The sequence below is a fragment of the Natrix helvetica genome, assembly GCF_964273705.1.
Source record: "Natrix helvetica genome assembly, chromosome: 4".
NCBI classification, from domain to species: domain Eukaryota; kingdom Metazoa; phylum Chordata; class Lepidosauria; order Squamata; family Natricidae; genus Natrix; species Natrix helvetica.
Genome location: NC_138550.1, coordinates 162,679,823 through 162,698,329, shown reverse-complemented (window position 1 = coordinate 162,698,329; position 18,507 = coordinate 162,679,823). Strand labels below are relative to the sequence as shown.

Below are 18,507 nucleotides of genomic sequence, written 5' to 3'. Positions count from 1 at the left end.
CACCCACTTTTAGAGGTAGAAGTGTGTCCCATACTCCGAAAAATATGGTTTTTAAAGGCAATCAGTGGTGAAGAAAATAAAAACCACTGATCTAGTTATTGTTAACATGACTTCTCCGTGCTTGGATAATTCATAGGGGGAACAGCAAAAATCTGGCAGCATTTGCAAACGTTTAATCTTGAGAAAGCCATGACGGTTACTGGGAAGGGAGTAGGGGAACTGCTATTAAGCTTTATTGTATAGATTCAGCCTCATTTAGTAAGAATACTTTTTAAATTTTTTTTAAAAAACCCTCCAGACATCCATAATGCCTCGTCAACAATTCCCTCACTTTATTAGAAACGATCATTGCTCGAAATGCGCTCCGTAGTTAACATACATAAAGATCTAGTTTTCAGTTTAATGGAACAATGGTCAATACAATCCAAACCCTGTCATGATTTAATGATTACAAGGCTTTTTTTTTTTTTGCAGTAGCCGAACGGCCAGAAATACTCGGCTAGGTACGCTATTAACGGAAAGCAGGATAAATAAATCTTCAGTGCATTTGTAAAAACGAGGAATTACTCATTTACAGTAAACCATGCAAGAAATCTATTTCGTGACATTAAGCAGCTACTTTAAGATATACGTAAATCTGAAGGCTGAGCTTGGCAGACCGACCCAAAAATATCAATTAGGAAATATTAAACTCTAGTTTTGTTACTTGGTGCAAAGCAATTTAGAAAGTAGTTTATCCCCCCCAATTTTGAAGTTACACAGCAACGGGCGCTGCTCCCTTGAGTCCTCCCGAAGAACAGCAGCATTTTTGTGACTAGTGTGTCAGGATACAATTACCATATTTTTCAGAGTAGAAGATGCACCTTTTTCCCTAAAAAAAGAGGCTGAAAAACTGGGTGCGTCTTATACACAATACAGCATTTTTGGCCGCCCAAAACCCCACCCCCTTCACCAAAATGGCCCTGCATAGCCTTTAGGAGGCTTTCAAAGTGCTCCTGAGGGCTGGGAAGGGCAGAAATGAGCAAAAAACGGGCTGTTTTTTTGCTCAATTTTGCCCCCCCCCAGTCCCCAGGCGCACTCTATAAAGGCTATGGATGCCCTTGTTTTTTGGGGGGAAAAACGGGCCCGTTTTTGCAAAAAACAGGCCATTTTGGGAGGTCTGCAGATTGCAAAAACTTTTTTTTTTAATTTGCCTCTTCAAAATCTTGGTGTGTCTTATACTCCGGTGCATCTTATACACCGAAAAATAATTGTTGTGACTGAACCAGCCTTCCCCTTTTGCTAGTGGTAAAATAAGCTGTAATCATTGGCAATTTGAGCAGGGGGCTGGACTAGAAGACCTCCCAAGGCCCCTTCCAGCCCTATTCTGAATTGAACTGGATTCTTATTGCTACAAGGCAACCAATTCTAAAAAAAATCTCAAGCTCTTACTTTTATAAAAAGACACATACACACACAAATGGATCAGCCACCTTCAGCTGTTTGGTTATATTTAAACTAGAACAGAAATGTAATTAAGGGCATTCTGAGGTATGGCTGCAAACATCTGTCAGAAGTGTCAAAAGCCGTGCGTCTGCATACATAACCATCAGGATTAAATACCTGTCTACATCCTTAATTCAAATCACCTTTTAATTTATTTTCTAGCCGAGGGATGTGCAGGATCGACCATACTATGCTGATCACCATGTTCTGAAGGCTTTCTTGCACAGGTAGCCCTTGATTTATAACTGTAATGTGACCCAGATTTCTGTCATTAAGTGATGAAGGTCGTACATTAGAGCCCCCCACATGACCAGATCCAATGTTATGGCTTTTTTTTTTGTGCAATGGTCATTAAGCAAATCCATATATTTCCATGGACCTTTTTTTCTGGCCAGAAACCAGCTGAAAAAGAACGTTGGTCTTACCTGAACGTTTTTTTCTGGAGATGTGGAGGGAGGGGTCACAGAAGGGTTATCGCAGCCTGATTGGTCCATTTGACTGAGAGAAAGCTTCTTAACCTTCGGCTTCTCCCGTTGGTTCCCAGTTTCCGCAATGTCACGGTCAGCACCTGCAATTTAAACACAAACAAGGACAAGCCCCCCCGGGGCCTCCCGATTCTACACCTCCCGGACCCTGTCTAACTAACTAGGGCGGGAATGTGACCCCTCCCTCCACATCTCCAGAAAAAAACGTTCAGGTAAGACCAACGTTCTTTTTCCAGTAGAGTGGAGGGAGGGGTCACAGAAGGGACATACCCACGCTACGTCCCCAGGCGGGCAGACTGGGTCCCAGGTGAGGAATCGGCCACCACCCTCTGAAGGACCCTCCGGCCAAACGATGCCTCAGCCGAGCCATAAGCATCCAAACGATAATGCCTAATAAAAGGCCTGGGGGAGGCCCAGGCAGCCGCCCTACAAATATCCTCTAAGGGCGCCCTGGTGGCCCAGGCCGCAGAAGTAGCGGCACTGCGGGTGGAGTGAGCAGTGATCCCTGACGGGGGGGGGCTTCCCGGAAGCCCCATAAGCCTCAACTATGGCCAACCCAATCCACCGTCCGATGGTGGAAGAAGACACCTTGCGTCCTAACGAGCCTGGGTGAAAAGAAACAAACAACGCCTCGGTCCTCCTAATGCCCTCAGTTCGCTTTAGGTATATGCGAACAGCCCGGCGAACATCCAGCTTATGCCACACTAACTCCTGCTCCCTCGAAGGGTTGGGACAAAAATTCGGGAGCACGACCTCCTGGGCCCTGTGAAACTGTGAATTCACCTTCGGAATGAACGAAGGATCCAAACGAAGGACCACCCTGTCCTGGTGAATTACACACAGGTCACTGCGGGAAGAAAGGGCCCCCAACTCTGAAATGCGCCTGGCCGATGTAATGGCCACTAAAAACACCACCTTAAGGGTAAGCAGATGCATGTGTACCGTCCTAAGTGGCTCGAACGGGGAGCCCGTCAGAGCCTGGAGAACCAGGGTCAGATCCCAGGTCGGAAATCTATGAACCGGAGGCGGATGGATATTAGCCGCCCCTTTCAGGAAACGCTTAATCAGGGGGGAACGGGAAAGAGTCGGAGAACCCTCCCCCCCCAAAATGGTGGCCAAAGCCGCCACCTGTCGCCGGAGAGTATTATGCGACAAGCCGTCCTCCAATCCCTTCTGGAGGAATTCCAACACGTCCGGGACGGTAGCCCTAGAGGGATCCAACCCCAGTGGAACACACCATTTTGCAAACGCCTTCCAGGTGGCGTTGTAAATCCTAACCGTGGAAGGCCTCCTGGACGCCTCTAAGGTGGCTATGACTCCCGACGATAGCCTCCGCCCCCTCAAAATCCCCCGTTCAAGAGCCAGGCGGTCAGATGAAGCCACTGTGGCTCTGGGTGATGCACGGTACCCTGACGCAGAACGACCTCCCCTGGGGGAATCCTCCAGGGATCTACTACCGACAGCTGGACCAGGTCCGCGAACCATGGTCTCCTCGGCCAGTACGGGGCTAGCAGGATAACGAGAGCCCTCTCTGTGACTACCTTCCTTATCGTTCGGGGAATGAGGGGAAGGGGAGGAAAGGCATAAAGAAGGCCCGGAGGCCACCGGCTCCTGAGGGCGTCCGCTCCTTCCGCCGAGGGGGTCTGGAACCGGATGAAGAAACGCAGCAGCTGGGCGTTGTCGGGGGAGGCAAACAGGTCCACCAGGGGCGAGCCGAATCTGATGCAGATCTGCCGGAACAACTCCGTGCCCAGTTGCCACTCGCCATCGTCCAGAGTCGTGCGGCTCAGCCAATCCGCCTGGAGATTCGAAACTCCCGAGATGTGCTCCGCTACGATCGAAGCCAAATGTCTCTCCACCCACAGGCCCAACAACTGTGCCTCCCGCCAGAGAGCGCGGGAGTGGGTGCCCCCTTGGCGATTGACATGGGCCTTCGTCGCCACATTGTCCGTGAGCAGGAGAACATGGCGCCCCCACAGGTGATGACGAAAAGTCCTGAGGGCAAGTCTCGCGGCTTTCAGCTCCAGCCAATTGATGTTGTGGCGGAGATCCGAGGCAGACCAACGTCCCTGGGTCATGTCGGAGTCCATCACGGCCCCCCAGCCGAAGAGGCTGGCATCCGTCGTCACGGTGACTCTCTCGGGCTCCCAAAAGCAAGCCCCCTGTTGCAGCGCTGGGGACATCCACCACCGAAGAGAGAGCCTCACCTCCGCTGGTAGAGGAACTGGCCTCAAGGAGTTGCTCATCATCCTTCTCTGGACCGGAATCAAAGCCCACTGGAGAGGTCGCAGATGGAGCCGGGCCCAGGGCACTATCCCTATACAAGAGACCATCTTCCCCAGAAGTTGAGACAAGGTCAGGATGGAAACAGACCTTCTTTTTCTTACGGAGGAGACCAGTTGACGTAGGCTGGTCAAGCGGTCTGGGGCGAACCCTCCCTGACTCGGAGTTTATCACTGTCCCTAAGTGGAGGATCTGACTGGACGGGGACAGGTGACTCTTGGGAAAATTCACTGAAAACCCTAACTCCTGAAGCCAACGGATCGTCAGCCGAAGATCCGACGTGGCTCTGGGAAGGGACTCCGCCTGGACCAGGACGTCGTCCAAGTAGCACTGAAGCCTCACCGGGATGGAACGTAGGTAAGCCGCCAGTGCTGCCAGGACCTTGGTGAACGTCCGCGGAGCTGAGGCCAGACCAAACGGGAAGGCCAGGTACTGGTAATGCCTGCCCTGGTGGGAAAACCTGAGATAGCGCCGGTGAGACTGGAGAATGGGGATGTGGAGATAGGCCTCTGTCAAATCTACTGAGGCCATGTAATCCCCCTTCCGAATGCCCTGCAGGATTGATTTCAGGGACGCCATCTTGAACCGCCTGTAGACTAGGTAGCGGTTGAGACGTTTCAGGTTGAGGATTGCCCTCCAACCCCCCGAGGATTTTGGGACTACGAACAGATGTGAGTAGTAACCCTGACCCCTCTCCGGCCCCGGAACTACCTCCACCGCCCTGATGTCTAGGAGATGGGCGACAGCGAGGTCCATGAGACGATGACGTCCCGGGTCTCGAGCCGGGGGGAAGACCTTGAAAAAATTCGGGGGTTTGGAGAGGAACTCTAACCTTAGGCCGTGCCGAACGGTCGCCCTGACCCAACCGTCTGATCTGATCTGATCCCACTTGTCCGCATATAGTGCCAGGCGGCCTCCGATGGGATGACTCGGGTTCGAGTCATTTCCCCCTGCGGAAGGGACGGCCGCCCCCCCCTCGAAAGGGCCGCTTGGACTGCGGCTGATACCTAGAACGGTCCTGAAAGTTCTGCCTATTGAACTGCCTGTCCTGCCTGTATGGTTGGTAACGCTGATCCTGATCCCTGTCATAGGATTTAAACTGGGTCCTGCGATAGGGGTGACTACGGACTCCGCCTTTTTGGTGGAGGTAGGCATAACCTTCTTCTTATCCTTATTCTCTACTAGGATCGGCTCTAAGGAAGCCCCGAACAGATTTGTGCCTGCAAAGGGGGCAGCCACCAGGTCCCACTTGGCTTTATAGTCCATCTGCCAGTTCCTGAGCCACAGGAGCTGACGGGAGGCCACAGAGGTGGCCAAGGCACTAGAACCAAATCTAACAGCGTCTAGTGTCGCATCAGCCGAATACTGACATGCTGCCATAATTTTAGCTAAATCCTGGTGTACCCGCTCATCTTGGATCGGAATACGATCCTGAAGCTGGCGAAGCCACATAACCGTTGTACGGTTGAAGTACGAGGCGGCAGCCGCCGCCCGCACCGCCCATGCTGAGGCCTCGTAATTTTTACGTAAAGTGAGCTCCGCCCTCTTGTCCTCTGGCTTAAGCTTGTCTGCCGCGTCCCCCGAGACCACTGGGGAAGAGGAGACTAGAGCTGCTATGGGCTGATCTATAACCGGAAGCTGAATAGCCTGCACAAACGACTTCTCCATGTTATAGGCGCGACGGTCGTTGCTGCCAGGCGGAGAAAAGTTAGAAGGACGGGCCCACTGACTAGTAGCTACCTCCAAGAAAAGGGGAGGAGCAGGGATCTCCTCCTTATTGGTGGCCGTCGCTGAGAACATGACCATGTCCAGATCAGTGGGCGGCGGGACTGTGGGGTCCCCAGTGCCCACTTTGGTGGTCCTCCTAGCCTTCTTAAGCAAAGGTTTGAACATGGCCTGGAGGAAAAGGTTTGAGGAACGAGGCGGCTCGGGGGCCGCATCCTCCTCCTCCGAAAACGCCCAATCATCCCTCCTTGCCTCCCCCCTTGAGGAGACCTCACTCATGAGGGAGGGGGAAGAAGCCCTAGACCTAGATCTACTAAAAGGAGTAATCCTACTGTGATGATACGGCCTGTCCCTTTGGGTTATGCCCCTAGAGATGGCCGCGGAAATCAGCCTTTTGAGGTTCTCAGGGAGGTGTTCCAGATCCTCCTCATCGCCCTCTGAATCATAGTCTGGTGCCCCATGGGCCCCGCTACATTTTATGCCCCTGCCCGGGCCTGCAGAGGTACCCTCCAGTGGGTCCTCCCTATCTGCCCCTCTAGTCCCCCGGGAAGGAGAAGGAGAGCGAGGGTCCCCCCGCCCCTGACTCCTATCAGACCTGCATGAGGAGGCAGATGAAGATGAAGGGCTAAAACCCCTGGCCACAGGAGGAGAAGGGCAGGAAGCCAAAGGACGTGAAGATCTGGATCTAGGCCCAGGATCCCGGGCCTGCCTTTTCTCAGCCCTTTCAATAACTTTTTCAATGGCCCTGGATCGCCTGAGCTCATCTCTCTGCAGAGCCCTTGAAGGCCTTTCCTCTGCGCAAGGCCTAGAAGCTCGAGGCCTAGCTGGGGGGGTGGGATCCGCCCTATCTTCGCCAGCCTGAGACGGCGCGGCCTGCTGGGACTCTGATCTCTCCGCCATCGCCCCACTCACGTGCTCCAGGTGGAGAAAAGTCCGAAAAGCAGAGAAATTAAGCAGCTACAGCCCTTTAGCTGGTGAGAATCGCCTGCTCCGGGCTTCTGGCGACGCTGCCACTCGCACCAACACGTTCCTCCGGCCTCTATGTGCTGCAGGCCCAGCCACGTGCGTCAAAATGGCTGCCGGCTTCTTTGGGCGGTCCTCCGACAAAGCGCGCCCAAAAATGGCCGCCGACCTTGCCTGTCGCTTCCTGAGCCTCTGGGCGACCGCTCGCAAGCGCGCCGCCCCGATCCTAGCCAGCACTCACTGAGGCAGCCGAAAAAACCCCCGTAGGCAAGAAAAACGCCCCCGCGCCTCTGCCGCGAGCTGCAACCGGCCCCGGGATTAAGGCGACTTGAAAAGAAGCCGATCTGCCGCTTTCGCGCCGAAAAACCCCGGCGCGCTGCGACTCAAAGCAATTTAAACATTTCGCTGCAGACTAGGAAGCAATAGAGGTAATAGGATCGCCCAGCACGCCCGAGACTCCAGGCATCAGTCCGGGCGATCCCCTTGGGAGAGGGAAGGCATGGAACGCCCCCCCCCCCTGTCTCTCAGCCTTCCGAGGGCAGTAAACAACAGCCCTGCAAGGCAGACCAACTATAAAAAATCTTTAAATTTAGAATGTTCAATTTTTACTAAATCCAATACTAAAATAGCTATAAAAACTCTCTAACTAGGAACCAAACCTGAGTCTTGGACCTTGACTGAGAGGAAACTGGGAACCAACAGGAGAAGCCGAAGGTTAAGAAGCTTTCTCTCAGTCAAATGGACCAATCAGGCTGCGATAACCCTTCTGTGACCCCTCCCTCCACTCTACTGGAAAAAACTGGAATGCATCTAGCAAAAAAGCAAAATGACCATGGAATGCTTCAACCACCTGTAAAGTTGAGCCACTTGCCAAGCTCCCCCAAAATAGTCCTAACAGTGGAGTAGGCAACTGTTGGTACTTCAGAACTGGATTGTACGTAACTTCTAGAGGTGTCCTTCATAACTTCAAATAAGAACTACTTGTTGTTTTTCTGGAGTTAATACTCCAAACCAGAAGTAATCCACCTTCTGAAATGGCAGGAATGCTTTCTGCTTCCCGAAAGTCCTGGAAATTCAGATTTCCCCAAATGGTCAGATCAGTACTCCGTAACATTCAATTCTCAGAAAATTAGGTTTTGCACATACCTATTAATCCTGCTTCAGGTACTATATCACCTGTTCAAAAAAATAATAACTAATACAACTTTACTTAGTAGATATATCTCTCTCTCTCCGCCTCCCTCCCCTCTCTCTTTTGAAACACCAATACAGGCAACACTGTATGGAAGTCAAGGTACACTGAAGAGCCCGATAATACTTATTAGTAAAATAAAATACCATATTTTTCAGAGTATAAGAGGCACCTTTTTCCCCAAAAAAAGAGGGTGAAAATCTGGGTGCATCTTATACACTGAATATAGCATTTTTGGCCTACTGAAACCCCACCCCTTTGCAAAAATGTATGTGCTCCTGGGTGCTGGGAGAGGGCAATTTTTGCTTGTTTTTGCCCCCCCCCCCCAGCAGCACTCTACAAGCCTTCCAAAGCTCTGCATGCCCCCCCTTTTTTTGGGCAAAAAACGAGGCATGCAGAAGGTTTGGGAGGCCTGTACAGTGCAAAAACTTTTTTAAAAAAAGATTACCTCTTCAAAATCATGGTGCGTCTTATACTCCGAAAAATATGGTAGTATTTACTTTGGATGCTTCTATTGTTTTTATCACTTTAAAATGTTTCTAGTACAGGTAGTCCTTGGCTGATGGCCACAATTGAGTCGCAAATTTAAGTTGCTAAGATTGCGTTTTGCCCCATTTTACGACTGTTCTTGCCACATTTTTTAAGTGAATCATTGCAGTTATTAAGGAACTTACACGGTTGTTAAGTGAATTTCCCTTCCCCATTGACTCTGCTTGCCAGAAGGTCACCAAAGGGGATCACATGACCCTGGGACACTTCCACCTTCATAAAGATGAACCCCTTGGCCAGGGGTGTCCAGACTTGGGAACTTTAAGACTGAAGTCCACAAGTCTTAAAGTTCCCAAGTTTGGACACCCCTGCCCTTGGCCAAGCATCTGAATGTAAATCATGGGACCATGGGAGTGCGACAGCAGTCATAAGCGTTAAAAATGTTCTTAAGTCACTTTTTTCAAGGCCGTTGTAACATCGAGCAGCCACTAAACGAACTGTTGCAAGTTGAGGACCAATTGTATTTTGATTGTAATATGTTTCTTAGAATCATTGACGGAGATGGACAGCTGCAGCAATTGCGTAAATAAATGACAAACCTAAATAGTATCCATGGCTCATTACAATTACATTTCTCTTACAAAAGAGAATACCAAAAACCGAAACGGAATTTTCACAGCCCTTGGAATGACACTGTTCAACTATTTTAATGATTTTTAACAATAGACTCATTTATAGATCAAGCATTGAGACTTTGGGGAGAGAAGTTACTCATTCAGATATATTCATTGTTTTACAAATCATCTATCCCTAAAGTACTAAAAACTGATCTAAAAAAAGGGAGTGATTCACAAAACACAAAGATTCAATACAATACAATAGCAGAGTTGGAAGGGACCTTGGAGGCCTTCTAGTCCAACCCCCTGCCTAGGCAGGAAACCCTATACCGTTTCAGACAAATGGCTATCCAACATCTTCTTAAAGACTTCCAGTGTTGGGGCATTCACAACTTCTGGAGGCAACTTCTGTTCCACTGATTAATTGTTCTCACTGTCAGGAAGTTTCTCCTCAGTTCTAAGTTGCTTCTTTCCTTGATTAGTTTCCATCCATTGCTTCTTGTTCTACCCTCAGGTGCCTTGGAGAATAGTTTGACTCCCTCTTCTTTGTGGCAGCCCCTGAGATATTGGAACACTGCTATCATGTCTCCCCTAGTCCTTCTTTTCATTAAACTAGCCATGCCCAGTTCCTGCAACCGTTCTTCATGTTTTAACCTCCAGTCCCCTAATCATCAGGAAAGTTCAAATGAAATGGAGTTAAAGGGCCACTACCTTAGTCCTCTTTGTCTCTCTGACTCCCCCCTCGTAGCCAGCAGCTCCAATCACCAGCCTCAGGAAAGTTCAAATGAAATGGAGTTCAAAACAAAAACACTGTTCAGAATTTCACCCTTATGCTGCTACAGTGTTTTTTCAACAATGTTTTGTGCAATCAGAAACTTTTATAACTACATAGTACTAATTATCAGATTAGCATTTGATTTAACTAATCAGTGAATATACACAGGTAGTATTTTTTTACAAAATAAATAAATAAAACAATCTATATTTCCCAACATTTGTGGAAAGACTGCACGATTCTTTCGAGCTACACTGTCAAATCTGAAAATCTGTACAGGCGCGGCGCACTGTATCAAACACAATGACCCGAAACAACAGCAAATCAGCTTGTGTATGCACTGGACTCACCTTAGGAAATTGCTTTACTGGAATTAATACTTTTTGTCCCAGTTTCATATTTTTATTAATCACTACATCGATGTACTTTTCTTCTTCTTTGTCTTCTCCTTTCTGGAATTTATCGATTTCTGTAACAGGAAATACAAAACTTGCTTTAGAATGAGCTTTCCTAAACCGCTGCAACTGCAGCATCTTCATTTAAAACAGCCAAAACTTCATTAGGGCAATTTATCTCCCACCCAAGGCTCCCACTTCCGTAACCATCAGATCCAACCCAAGAAACGTAAGGGGTAGTGAGTCCTGCATTCTAAAAAGTTTATGTTGTATGAAAGGTGTCACACAGGGGTCATACAGGCATGGTACTGGGCCACGCCCCTTTTGGAACCGAGCCGCACAAGCAGCAGGCGAGCGTGTGCCCTTCCATTTGCACATGGGGCGGGCACTGGCACATGCAAGCGTCCATCGTTCACACAAATACATCTGTGCCCCTGCCACTCACATAGATCCATTCCCCACCCCACCCCGGTCTGCAAAGCTAGAAAGGTTGGTGACCATTGCTGTATGAAAGTCTTTGCTTTGCCAGATTCCCCTTTTCTACTCTAGGTAATGGAGCATTTTTTAATGGAGCTTAGTTAACTCTTGCCTAAGGATATGCCCAGTGGTGGGATTCAAATAATTTAACAACCGGTTCACCCAGAGTCAGGTTGGCTGTCGTGGGAAGCGTGGCTCATCCCTGTCCTCTAGTTCCGCCACTCATGCGGGACAAGCCTCCTGCGACAGCCAACCTGACCTTGGCTGAACCGGTTGTTAAATTACTCAACCCCGCTATCGAAGTGGATCCTGGGTGCTGCGCTATGATGGAGAAACAGGCAACAGAATGGCTGGTGCGAGGAGAGGAGGAGTAGGGAGAAAAGAGAGAGAAAGCGGACTTCTCCTTCCCTCGCGCAGGCTGCTCCATTGCCCGTTTCTCCGTTGCAGTGCAGCACAGCGCCCAGGATCCACTTTGATAGTGGGGGTGTTGGTGGTGGTGTTGAGCAATTTAACGACCGGTTCGCTTGAACCGTTGCAAACTGGCTGAATCCCACCATTGGATATGCCTTATTCCATTTATTCCCTATCCTTTATTGAAACTCAAAAAAGTCTTGCAGGATCCAATCTGGGTGGGTTACCGGGACGAGAGGTTTTGTCTTCTGAGCTTTCAGACTTGTGCTGGTGCCCATCTTCAAGAAACTTCTCTCCAGCATGAGTCTGAATACTCGGAAGACAAAATCTCTAGTCCTGCGTAACTGACCAAGATTGGATCCTGCAACATTATCCCTGGACACATATATGCACCTTCATTCTCGAAAGTCTTCCTTACGCTGATCTAAAACACAGAATGCCATTTAAGGAAGGCAGCCTCAGAAGTGCATTTTGTACCAATGGGCATCCACACACAGCTAATCTCTTCTTTTAATGCTATACACTGCCATATATATTTAGCTTGGAATGATCATACACGTTTTAAAGACATGCTTTTATACAAATATTTTTTTGCAAACATTCTATAAAACAGCCTGGCAGAAAAACTGTTGGAGTGGTCTAAAAATATGCAGCTGAAAATCACAGGGCAAAGTTTTATCAGCTACTAGTTTCAAGCTTTGAATTTGTTGGCGTAACAGTCACGTTCTCCTAAAATTAAGTCACACACCTCTAATATGTTTAATAAAGAGCCATACTTTAAAAATAGAACAGGCGTGTATACAAATAAAAATAAAGTGACAAGCCAGAAATGCAAACTCCAGCTGTTCGGCTCATTATCAAGTTAATTTTTGTGGAACTAAAAAAGAAACATGGAGACCAGAAATCTCTTTGCCAGCAATCAACACCCAGATAAGCAAGGATTAACGCCAGGATTAACACCCGACAAAGAATCAAATGGTAAACAACACCCTAATCCACGAAATAACAAGCAGGAAACAATATCCTTTTCAAGCTACAGGCAAGCTACAGTTATTCCTTGACTTACCACCATAACTGGAAGTAAAATATCTGTTACTTAGCAAGGCTGATATGTGAGTCACATCAGATTTTACCTTTGTTTTGCCACAGCCATTAAGTGAAACACTATAGGTATAAATGAATTATGTGGACATTAATGTCCCTTTGATTGATTGCAGGTGGTTTGCTGGAAAAGTCACAAATAGCCTGCAATTACCGTGAACCCAGAACCCAAATTGCATGAACCCAGAAAATGCTGCAATCATCATAAATACATACTTGTTGAGTTTTGATCATTTGACCACGGGGAAGCTGTAAAGATTGTAAGTCCGAGGACCAATCACATGTCACCATTTTGTGTCAGGGATGAGCCACGCTTCCCACAACATCTGTCACTAACAAATGGGTTTAAGTTGAGGACTACTTGTTAAGTAATTAAGCTCCCCATTAGAAGAGCGAGTATGCAGAGAAGCGTAATGAGAGTGATATGGAATAACACGCACAAACCAGCATACAGAGACACTGAATAGTATAAAAATATAGTAGTTTACTATGTAGAAATATAGAGGTATTCAGAGTCCAGTTTACAGTCCAAGTCATACACCGTTCAGTCAGTCAGTTATCAAATAGTCAGTCTAGCACACAAAGTATAGCTAAACAGTAGCAAACCACAATACCTCAGTATACACCGATCAGCTTCTAACAAAAACAGAGATCTAACAGCTGTTCTGGCTCCCTCTTATGGCTGCCTGAGGTAACAAACCAATTACATCTCTTAAGCATTTAAAGTAACAGTAATCATAGCTTATATACATTGCCAAGCCAAGCCTAGGGTTACATCCCTAACACTAGTAATAGGCCAGACAAGGGCCAATGGATGGCAACTGGACAAGGAGAGATTCAACCTGGAAATAAGGAGAAACCAACCAATGGAACAGAAGTTGCCTTCAGAAGTTGTGGAAGCTTCATCACTGGAGGCTTTCAAGAAGAGATCGGACTGCCATTTGTCAGAAATGGTGTGGGATCTCCTGCTTGGATGGGGGGTTGGACGAGATGACTTACAAGATCCTGTCCAACTGTTATTCTGTTCTGTTCTAAATACAATGTTCCCCATTGACTTTCCTTCATGGGAGCCCGTAGGAAGGTCACAAACAATGATCACATGATCCCAGGATGCTTTGTTGTTACCGTATTTCTCCAAAAAAAACCGACCCACCTTGAAAAGTAGCCCTATCATGTTTTTGAACACATGCGATCAAATCAAGCCCACCCACAAAATTAGCCCTAAGACCCCGCCCACCCCGGGGGTGCAGAGGGTCAGGCAAGGCACAAAGGTAAAAAAATAAGCTGGGTGGGTGGATGGAGCTGCCCTACTTACCAGGCCTCGCACACCCCGACACCTCCCTTGCCTTCTTCTGCGGCCGCTTGCCGCCACTCCCACGCATCGCCCTAGCCTCAGTTTTGACTTCAGATGCCTGCCAGAAGGCCTCTGCAGCCAATAACAGAGCTCTGGATCGATCTGGAGCTCTATTATGGTTGCAGATGCCTTGCGGTAGGCATCTAAAGGCCGGGGCGATGTGTGCGAGTGGCGGCAAGCGGCCGCAGAAGATGTGGGCCAGCAGCGAGCTCTTGCTGAGCGGGGCTATCGGTGTCACCACCACGAGGTGAGTCAATAATTAGAACCTTCCAAAAAGAAGGCCTAGCCGCTTTTTTTTTGGGGGGGGGGGGTCAAAAGAAAATAAGACCCAGCCTTTTTTTGGGAGAAATACGGTAAATACAGGCCAGTTGGCAAGTGCCTGAATTTTTGATCATGTGCTCATGGGGATGATGTGAGGGTCCTAAGCTTAAGGACAAGTACTAAGTAACTTTTCTCAGTGCCTTTGTCATTTTGAATGATCACTAAATGAATGACCAGGGCTACCTGTGAGATCTTTCAAGGTTTCATCCGACGAAGACATTTGAACAGATTGAACTTCGTTTGTGAATCCCAAACTACACCAAGTTCCTCTAAACAGCCATCAAGTGCACCCACCATTTTGTCAATACAGTAGTCAACAGTGAAATCTTAAAAAGAAGAGAACTGCAACCTGAAAGTTACAAACTACAGGTGGTCCTTGACTTACAACAGTTCACTTAGGGGCCGCTCAAAGTTACAACGGCACTGAAAAAAGTGACTTATGACCATTTTTCACTGGTGACCACTGCAGTATCTCCATGGTCACATAATTAAAATTTGGATGCTTGGCAACTGATTCACATTTATGACTGTTGCAGTGTCGTGTCTGTGTGTATGTGTGTGTGTGTGTGTGTGTGTGTGTCATGCGAGCTCCTTCTGAGACCTTTTAACAAGCCGACTCAATGTGGAAATCTGATTCACTTAACAACCGAATTATTAATTTAACAACTGCAGCGATTCGCTTAACAAAATGTGGCAAGAAGAGTCGTAAAATGGGGCAACAAATTAACAAATTTCTCACATAACAACCTAAATGGAGGGTTCAATTGTGGTCGTAAGGTGAGGAAGGACTACCTGTACTCAAGTCTGTAAAAGTTGCAAGGTTTAGTTGAACCATATAGCTCCCTAATGGTGAACCTATGGCACACATGCCACAGGTGGCAGGCTGAGTCCTCTCTGCAGGCACATAAGCTGCCTCCCCCACCTCAGCTCCACTGTGCATGCGGCTCCCACCACAGCTGGTTTTCGGGTCTCTGCCACGCACGCAGGAGATACGCGTGCATGCAAGGGGTTGCATGCAAAGGCACGGGGGCACATGCAGGGAGGTCACACATGCATCTGTGTGGGAAGGGGAGGGCGGGGTTGCACACGCTTGCGTAGGGGGTGGGTGGGGAGTCACGTCCACATGTGCGGGGGCGTGATGTGCAGGGGTGCTTTTGACATGCGGCGACAAAAAGGTTCGCATCAATTCCTCCTTTTCACTACCCGGAGAATCTTTAACTATCACAAAATCAATGCAAGAGCGTTGTCCCTTTCATATTCATTCCTGCTTTAAGAAAAACGGGATGATATCAGTGCAACACCCGAAGTCCCCAGGGGGCCATATTAATGTGCAGCACCCCGATTTCGTTGTCGACAGAGCAGGGCTAGACCAACAAGGAGAAATCTAATCAGATTTCCCAAGTCGAATGAGTGGGATTTGCCTTCTTTAATCGCTCGATTACATACTGCACTAGCATATAAGCTTTGCGTTCCGATGTCGTCTCCCAGCTCAAAAAATAATAGATGAGTGTGTGATTAAGGTCTTTTTGTAATGCTAAGGATTAAAATCCCGTGTTCCCAGATCATGGCCACGATACCTCGAAATTCAGGTCAAATAAAGGAATTACTGAATTTTACGCAGAGCGCAATAGGCTAAGCCAGGATTGCTTCTTTAATAAACCCCTATTGCGGACCGCAGTATCGCCGAGCGCATTTAGATAATGGATCAAAAGATGACTTCTTTTGATAACCTCAAAAGAATTAATCTTCTTTGTGAGAGGACCATCAATGTGAGCCTTGCTATCTTTATTAATGCTCCGTGCGAGAGGGCTTTGCCCGCATTAAACTGATGCCTTTCCAGAGATTGTTCCATCAATAACTAAGATAAAACAGCGGAACCACAGATTTCAGTAAACATTTAAGTAGAGAAACCGCAAGCCCTTTAGTGGTTAGCTTTATCACATGGGCTTGGCAAAGAAAGGAAGACCATACAATTCAAACTAGGCATAGCAACAAAGATTTCCTGAGACTTTTCTATAGCTTCTATAGGCCCTTTTCCATTATTATAGTGAACCCAGCAAACCCAGCATTTCCCTTAATCTGAAAAGCATTTTACTCTAATGAAAGTTTGGCTTAAGACGTTAATTTCCACATCCCAGCTGATTTGCAAAACTACTTCCCCCCCCCTCGTTGCAAGGATTTGTAGTGGATAAGATAAACATCTGCTTAAAGTTCATACAAAGAGCTTTTCACGGTGCATTAACCTGCCCCCAACCCTTTTCTATCTAACAATATCTCTTGAGTCTTTAATCCAATTCAAACGCAATTATGTGTACATGGGGGGGAAAACAAGATTGGTTCATATGGGGAAAGCGTCTTGGGATTCTAGGTACTTTAGATAAGTAAATTTTGAAAGAACTAAAAATAAAAATACCAAATCTGGACCATAGAATCTATAATTCTGAGTCCGAGTCCCTTTTGGGAGAGGGGGCGGTATAAAAGTTTGAAATAAAGTAAAGTAAGTTTGAAATAATGAAAAAAAAAAGTCTGCAAGTATTTGAATTCAGGTCCAAAAAGCTACAGTGATGAAACTCTTATTATGAGATATTGTTTATTGAGGACAGATATGAAAAATCTCAACGAGTATCCAGAAACTTTGAACCACCAAAACGAGTGAGGTCGACTCCCTGTTGTGTATATAAACAGGTTCATATCGTTTTCTCTACAATAGTGTCTTCTTCTGAGATTATTTTAATCTTTTCAGTTAACTTCTCCCACCCAATCAGGTCCAATCAGATCCTTCCACCTTCATCTTATGAAGATGCTCTTCATGCCCAAAGGTGCTTTTGTTATAAGACAATTGGACTTCCTTGTTTTGTTTTGTTTTCTTTTGAAGACATTTCACTTCTCACCCAAGAAGCTTCTTCAGCTCTGACAGGACAGTGGAGAATGAAAGGATTTATATTCCTGGCAGACAGCAGGTCATTTGCATCCTTTAGAGGGTCATTGAGGCTGCTTGGAGGTTCATTTGTGTCCTCAGGGTTCTTATAGTCTGCACTTTTTTTTCTGGAAATACATTCCTACTCCCACACCATTCAAAGGGTGTTCATCCCAAATTGTATAGCTAAAAGTCTGTAGAAATTTTTCAGTCACCCAGGTCATGATTGTCCCAAAGGGGCTTTTTTCAGGAGGCAACTGGACTTTCTTGGTTTTTTTTGTTGTTTTTTTTTGAAGATGTTTTGCTTCTCATCCAAGAAGCTTCTTCAGTTCTGATAGGATAGTGGGGAATGGAAGGATTTACATTCCTTGCAGATAGCTGGTCATTTGCATCCTTTTTAGAGGGTCGTTGAAGCACTTGGAGGTTTAACTGTGTCCTTTTTCAGTTTGGTTTCCCAGTTGCCTGATCCACATCCTTTCCACAAAGTCTTCTCCAGCCAGTCCACCTTTCTATTGAGCAAGTCTCAGCATTAGCTACATTGAGTGCAAATTGAAGAAGCTGGAAATTCACATATCAGAAAGATGATTTATAACACTAATCATTCTTAATTACAATATTTTAGGCTCCATTATTTGTCTGGGATGCTTAAGAAATTGGTCCTATCAAGTTACCTGTAAAACAGAATAACAGAGTTGAAGGGGACATTAGAGATCTACTGTGTCCCCTTTCAGTTATTGACCAATGACACTAAGATGACTCACTCTTTTTAATAGAAAACAGCATACAACCTTCACTCCAACTCTGATCCTAGTATCTGGTGATTTTATCAATGGACAAGGGAAGAAAATAAAATAAGAGAAATAAAATTGTAATTTCCTTGATTCTCTGGTAAGTAAAGAAATGAAAAAGAACAAGAGTATTGCTCCAGATACTTGGGAAGTATTATTTTACATAAATCTGATGTATGAGAAAATACTTTGACAAATGTCCAATATAAGAATATGATATTATCTGGAATAGAAGATAAGAGCTTTAACTTTATCTGCTCATGAGTATTTCTCAAGTATGAGACGTGAACTTCTGTCATCAGGTTAGGAAGAGTATAAATGGGGCCTCGTGTTGAATCCATTTTATCTTCTAGAAATGAATACCTTCATTCCTCCATACTTGCATGTGATTTAGTTTGACCAAGATGTAAACTAGAAAATAATTGATGGTAAATGCTGTCCCTTGTTAATCACATAAATTTTGGATAACAATTCTGCATATTTAATCTGTAGCAGAACTGTAATTAAGTACATAGTCAGGAGGGAGGGAGAGAAGAAAGAGAAAAGAACAAGATATTGTATCATAAAATGATTTAGGTAAAGGTAAAGGTTCTCCTCGCACATATGTGCTAGGCGTTCCCAACTCTAGGGGGTGGTACTCATCTCCGTTTCAAAGCCAAAGATCCAGCGCTGTCCGAAGATGTCTCCGTGCTCATGTGGTTGGCTTGACTAAATGCCAAAGGCGCACAG

The 18,507-nt window shown here is 46.6% G+C and overlaps 1 protein-coding gene across 2 annotated transcripts in view; it reads right to left on the bottom strand.

Annotated features, from left to right (window-relative positions):
- The window catches only part of KHDRBS3 (KH RNA binding domain containing, signal transduction associated 3), a 154,230-nt gene that overhangs the window by 72,380 nt on the left and 63,343 nt on the right, over positions 1–18,507 (bottom strand). For both annotated transcript variants that reach the window (XR_014175212.1, XM_081951040.1), the window contains exon 2: positions 10,365–10,483. Coding sequence is in view for 1 of the 2 variants with exons in the window: in XM_081951040.1 (XP_081807166.1) it covers positions 10,365–10,483 (119 nt within the window). In the remaining variant the exon portion in view is untranslated. The remainder of the gene's footprint in view (positions 1–10,364; positions 10,484–18,507) is intronic.